The sequence below is a fragment of the Thalia democratica genome, chromosome 2, assembly GCF_965202585.1.
Source record: "Thalia democratica chromosome 2, ktThaDemo2.hap1.1, whole genome shotgun sequence".
Lineage (NCBI taxonomy): Eukaryota > Metazoa > Chordata > Thaliacea > Salpida > Salpidae > Thalia > Thalia democratica.
In genome coordinates this window covers 52,186,052-52,192,790 of record NC_139166.1, presented here as the reverse complement: position 1 = coordinate 52,192,790, position 6,739 = coordinate 52,186,052, and the positions used below count along the sequence as shown (strand labels likewise).

Sequence of the window (6,739 nt, the reverse complement as noted above, 5' to 3'; positions counted from 1 at the left end):
AAAAAATTGACAAAAAAGATACTTTTTAGATTTAAATGTAATTTTATCATTTAATTTTAACTATCTAATATTTTTTACGTCACTTTTTAGTCTATTAGTAGTTTATAAATGTATAAGTACAAATACATAATTCATTTATTATTTTGTTTAATGATTTTTCTAAAAGCTTTAAGAAGTATTAAAAAAATACATTAGAATAAATAAATATTTTGTAACAAACATTTATAATTTTTTTCAAGTTTTTATTTTACTTTAAAGCGATAAAAAGTTATATAAAGTAACACAAACTGTGTTTATAATTTATCAACGTTATAAACAGTAAAATTTAAACAAATCATATTTATAAATTATAGGTTGCATATAAATAAACAAAAATGAAAGACAAAAATAACTTATTTTTCAAACAACATTATAGACATAATTAAAACGATTTTGAATGTTTTCATGTTGTCATGTTCTAATTTTCGTATGGCTGAAGTATCAATTCAATTATAAATTTAATTAATTAAATTAATATAGGTGTTTTAAACTTTTAAATGCTGTTAATATTATAATTAAAACTAAGTTCAAAACTAGTAAATTGAAAGAACGTTTAAACGCAAAATAAATTCTGCTTTATTATCAATATTTTATCAATAGCAAGCTCATTGAAATTGCTGGCTAGGAAGTAACTTTTTTGTTTCGCTCAATTCTTTTCTAGATCCTTCAGCAGCTATCTTTTCTCGTTTCTGACGCAACAGTTGCTGTACGAAATACTTCATGTTAGTTTTTTGTTATTAAATAAAACTTCAAAACTTGATTTTAGATATTTAGTCTAAGCTTACGTTAAAGATATTTATTGTTTATTACTGGTTGTAAATAGGTATGCGTTGTACAAGCTCTACAGTAGTTTAATTATTCTTTTATGAAAAATCAGCATCAACAACTAAAAGAAATCATAAATTGACGATAAATTTAGAACTTAATGTAAAGTTTAGAAAGCTCTTTAATGCAATTTGTATTTTAGTTTTAACAATCTTGCCTCTTCAAAAAAAAAAATCCACATAAATAATACTTTTTAAAAATAGCACAATAAAATAAACAGTTTGTAGTTACATAAGTTATTCAAAAAACTTCCAAAAACAATTTAAAACTAAACATGACGAGTTACAAAAAACAAATTAAAACCTTGTACTCGGAAATTTTCATCTTTTTCCCATTCACCATGCAGCACCTTTTGGGACGAGGTCTGTACTTGTAATCGGGGTAGGTTTCCAAATGTTCCCTGCTCAGTCTGGCCTGCTCGTCGTAATACGGCTTCTTTTCCTCACTGCTCATAGATTTCCATTTGTTTCCTAACGAAATTATAAAAATCTAAAAACAGAAATGTACTGATTATTTTCACATTGTCAACGAGTTCAATTGTTTTATAAAAATTGTACTAAGATGGCATAAACATAGATGAGTTTTATGAAAACTCAAAGGTATTTTACAAAGTATTCTAATAAAACTTTTTTCATTTAGATAAACAAATAAAAACTTACCAAGTATTTTGCTGATGTTGGAGTTGTGCATATCTGTTTTTTATAGTAATTTGTAAATGAAAAATTGAAACAACTGTAATAAATTTATAATTAAAGAACTTGAAATTTTCTGTTTTGTTTTTAGTCACCAACTGAATGTACATAAAAAGTATAAAAAACTTTAAAAGTTTAAACAGCTAAAGTACTAAAATTAAACAGTTGGTCACGATAACAACAATGAATATTTATTATACAACACTTTCAACAACCACAAAGACTAAAATAACAAACTTTGAAACGAAAATAATTAAGGTTTCCCTAAAATAAAAATAAACTTTACTAAAACAATACCCGGGAAGTTTTCAAGGATGCTTTTTCTCTCTTTTTTAGCCCAGACCATAAATGCATTCATTGGTCTCTTAATATGGTCACTACCCCTTTTTTTGTACGCATTATCTATTGTTTCTTTGCTTCGAATTGGTTTTCTTTCAACTAAAACAAAAGAATTTATTCATTAAATTTTATAACTTATAACGTTTTAGAGCTTTAGCAAACTAAAACTCATTTTAGATTATTTTATGTTTAACTTACTAAAGTTTTAAGAAAATACTAGTTACAGTTTAAAATATTTAGTTTCAGATATTATAACTTATAAGTCTTATTTAAAACATTTACGTTTTAAAATTCATTTGAAATAGTTCATAAAATACCTTTGAAATGTAAATTAGTGATGTCTTCCTTAATATCTATTGTGTCACACTGTGGTTTAATTTTTTGATAAGGAAGACTGCTCGTTCTGTGAAACTCGTATTCTTTTGAAATAACTTTTTTCTCCTAAAAAATTGTTTATTTGTCAAAATAAGGCGAAAACCTAAAAATAATTGTGCGCAGTTTAGTTTTAATTTTCTATAGAATTAAAAAAACGAGTTTTTGAATTCAATACACTAACCGGAACTTTCTAAGACCATTGAAAGAAAAAATATATTTTCTAATAAACAATATGCAAACTTTTAAATTGAAATAACAACTTTTAAAGGCTTCCATTTCTATAAATTTTTAAACTCTTTTACAACTTCAATAAAACAATGGTCGGAAACGCACAAACGTTGCGAAACCAGCTAAATGTCAAAACAGGCTCACGAGCGCAAAGATAAATTAACGGCACCGGTGGCAGGGCACGTTTCACAAGTGAAAATTTTCCTTGCAACAAATTTTTCTTCGTTTCCGGCAACTGTGTGTGTAAATCGAACTGTTTGTCAAATTGACCGAATGTGCTAAATTGTAAACTCGATTTTGTTTGCCACTTGAATGTTTCGATATTTCAATGGCAGACTATACTTTATCAAGAGAAAGTTGGCTGCCTTTCCGTTTACATTGTTTGTTCGTCACTTTATAATAAATGGATAGTTTTCTATGTACGCAAGTGAAGTGTTTTTTAGTGCACAAACGATTATTTTGATTTGGTTTTTTTCCATTTACGGTATTTTTTTGGTTTAAGCTGGTTTTAAAAATCAAAACTTTGTTTTTACCGTTAACTTATTTGTAATGACTTGAGTGCACCAAATATTTTAATAAGTAAAAAATTTAATATCAGTAAAACTTTAGAACATACTTATTTTGGTTGAAAAAAGTTTGGTTTAGTATTAAAGCTTAAGCAAAGAACGTTTTTTAAAATATCATTTTTAAATTTTTTTTCTTTAATACATGTTGTAGCATATAGCTTTATATGATTAAGTAGTTAAAAATAGATGTTTAAATTTCAAAAAAAAAATCAAAAAATCTATTTTAAATAAAAAAGTTTAAACTTATAACGTAAATAAAATCTCTTACTTTTCTCATATCAACACAACCGTAGCTTTGTTTGACTGATTCCTGGTAGGGAACTAAGTGGTTAAAAGTGAACGGGATTCTACCCGGTTGACTGAAAAAGCTCTGGGTGTTAAATGAAGGGTTGATACTGTCACTGCTGCTAAATTGTTGATTGTTCTGCAGACTGTTGATGAAGCTGTTCATGTAGTAAGCTCGCATGTTCTGCTCGATCATTTTCATCCAGTTTATGTAGGCTTCTAATGGTTAGATATCAAGGGTAATAATAAATTAACAATAAGTTTAAAATGTTTACATAACAGTTGTTATAATTAAAAAAAATAATTTTCAGATAAATTAAGTTTAGTACAATTAATTTACGAGTATTGAAATGCAAACTTACCACTTAGAGTAGACATCTGCTTGAACAAGTTGAGGTTACCGAGTGAAGTTGAAGGATTTGTTGATGATGGGAAATTGTGATTGAAATTAGAAGTTGGTAGCATCTTCAAGCAAGATGAAGACTTTTGGTGCTCATTCTTTTAAATTTTAAATTCTTTAAACAAATTATAGTATAAACTTATTAAGTAAATAGTCTATTTTTTTTACCTTCCTAATGATTTTTTTACACTAAATTATTAATGTCTTTCTTTTTTGGTGGTGGACGTTTTAAATTACAATACTGGCCAGTTTTTCAGTAAGAATTTTTAGAATTAAAATATTAGTTTAGTCCAAACCAGCGAAAGTTTCTAAAACTAATTTAAAAAGTCAACAATCGCCGGATGACCAAACATTTATATCTAAGAACAAACCAAATATTACGATAAGTAAAACAAAAGTACAAACGGACTGGCCAATAAAAACTATATTTTCTTACAAACGATGAACAAAACACGAAAACTACAGATAAGAGAATTCTTCATTTGGGTCTTTGACACTGTTACAAGGCCATTATGACGCGATAACATGCGTTGTTGCAAACATGTGTGTGCTTTAATATTGTTTTACACGTTAAGTTACGCAAACAATACTTCAGTAAGTTTTGCTGTTCATGAAAAATAGTTAACTTGAAAGCTTTGTTTTTTTCAAAGTGTAGAAAAACAAAAGTTATATTTTTATTATCAAATACGAGTTTCGGCAACGAAACTAACTGAGTGAAAATATATATACTTACTTAAGCTTGAATAAAAATGATTTTATGTTGTGTTTAAGTGTACAAGGTCATATTATATTTAAAGCTTAGTCACTAAATTGAATTATCAACAAACTAATATTGAGAGTTTTAATTCATTAAAAGAAAAAAAAAACTGATTTAATTCAATCATTAATGAAAACTACCTTTTAATAATAAAACATACCTAAATAACCTTTTCTTATTGCTTCTAGAGTTTAAATTGGTATTAAATATTAAATATTAAATGTTTATACAAATGTTTTTTTTAAATAAGTAAAGTAGTTAACTATACTACTGTTTGTTTATCTAATACAGCATAGATTTAAACAATAAAAGGCGAAAAATTCCAAATGTAATTATCGGTACTCTAAACTACTAAAAGTTCAATTGCCATTATTATCCTAATGATTTGCGTAAATGCGTGATTCTGAACTTTTGTTCAAATAAATAAAAAACTTTTGATAGCTTCCTATGTAAGTACGTAAATCAAAACTAAGCTCCTATTCGAATAAATTTTAAATGATAAAAATGCACTAATTTTTATAAAACAGAAAAAAATAAAAAAAGATTAGTGATGTACTAAACCTTAGCTAAAAAATCTTTAAGTAAAGGTGCAATTATGGAAGTCCTTTATTAATAGTCTTAAGCATACAACGTTACTGTACCTGATTTTTGATGAGTTCAGGCCAATTTGTGACATCATAATCAATGTTACTGTTAGCCGGATGCTGAATTTTACGATCGTTGTCTACAAACAAGTTTGAAAAATCGTCCTCGGAAGCTTTTAGAAAATTATTGTTTTGCATCTTGGGTTAAGTACGTTGATGTATTGATGGCAGTGATTTTAAACTATTTGCTACTTATACACATTTCATCTCTTCTAGGTGGCGCAAGTGATTAGAAAAAATACGAGATTTTCTTTTACTATATGCTATTGGCATGGTGGGTGTAAGCATCATTTATTTAAAAAAGTAAAACTTTTCAAAAAGTAAATAATTTGTGTTATTGAAAAAATATTTTGTTAGCTTAAAAACTTTTAGCTTTGAGCTTAAAAGTTTCAATATTTACAAGTCTGAAATTAGCTTCAATGAAACAAAATAAATTAAAAAAGTATGTGCGCTAACGTTTTTAAAGAAACAAATAGGTTTTTAAAAACAAACTATAATACTTATACATGATATGAGTGTTAAGAAAAAATATTAATGTGGAAAATAAGTTGTTTAGCTAATTTTATTTCATTGACATAAAAGTCTCAAAGTTCTACAGGGAATAGTATTATTGAAAAAAGAATATATTTACAAAACATATATTATAAAAAAAGGTTTTATATTTAAGAATAAAATGTATTATATTAGACCAAAATTTGATTAATTATTTAAATTGTTTTTGTTACGTCTGAAAACCTTAACAGTATTTTTTCCTATGAAAAACAGGGTTCAGCTCATTTGTTTAAGTATTTGTAATTTAATACTACTAGGTAAATGACGTAGTCCCTGTGGCATCTAGTTTTCATATTATCGATTTAATTATAAAAAACAAATTTTTATAGACATTATCAATTTTTGTTTGTTATGTGCTGTTTTTATTTAATTATAAAGAACTATTCACTTTCCATTTGAAAAGAAATCATTAAAGTTTATTTTGTTAATAGACTGAAGTTTCAACTTTTACTTTACAGAAGCTTCTTTCAAAAAAAAAATGTTTTAGTATGTAATTTTCGTCATAAACAAGGAAAGTTTCCGGAAGTTTGGTTTGTTCTACGACTAGATATCTAAGCAACTGAATTATTTACAAAATAAAGTTTTTATTAACTTTATCTTTTACGGATTTTTTTAATTAGACTTTGTACAATACGTTTGTATCTAGGAGAGTATGATTCAATCATTAACATTTTGTAAAAAATTTTGGACAAAAATTAAAAAAAAACCGCTATTTGGATGTCTTAAAGCTGCTTAAAATTAAACTTATACAAATTATTGTGTAGGATAAAATATATCCTATAACAAAAATACAAATATAAAGACAAAGCTAAAATTTTAAAAGCCATAGACATTTAAACTCGTAAAAACTCCTATTTCAATATTTGTTAAAAATAAAACAAGAAGTTACTTAATTATATAATAGTTCACAGATTATAATCTAAATTCATGTTAATTAAGTATAGCTTCTGAAACAACTTGTTAAAAGTATTATATAGTTTAACAAGCTTAAGGTTTACAAGTTGTTTTAGCCATATCATTAATCCAATTTTTTAAAT

General features: G+C 25.9%; 1 protein-coding gene across 1 annotated transcript; it reads right to left on the bottom strand.

Annotated features, from left to right (window-relative positions):
* Positions 1–401: 401 nt before the first annotated feature.
* On the bottom strand, positions 402–5,300 carry LOC145829826 (uncharacterized). The gene is made up of 8 exons (XM_082937696.1): positions 5,148–5,300; positions 3,712–3,847; positions 3,333–3,568; positions 2,213–2,336; positions 1,854–1,994; positions 1,524–1,556; positions 1,168–1,334; positions 402–743 (listed from the first exon to the last, which is right to left on the bottom strand). Exons 1-8 carry the CDS (start codon positions 5,286–5,288, stop codon positions 645–647), a joined length of 1,077 nt encoding a protein of 358 aa, XP_082793822.1. The 5' UTR covers positions 5,289–5,300; the 3' UTR covers positions 402–644.
* Between the last annotated feature and the right edge of the window lie 1,439 nt (positions 5,301–6,739).

Coding starts and splice junctions, on each gene's coding strand:
- LOC145829826 (XM_082937696.1), bottom strand. CDS start 5,288: ATGCAAAACAATAATTTTCTAAAAGCTTCCGAGGACGATTTTTCAAAC. Junction 1,995..2,212: donor CACTAATTTACATTTCAAAG/GTATTTTATGAA, acceptor CTTTTGTTTTAG/TTGAAAGAAAACCAATTCGA. Junction 1,335..1,523: donor CAACATCAGCAAAATACTTG/GTAAGTTTTTAT, acceptor TAATTTCGTTAG/GAAACAAATGGAAATCTATG.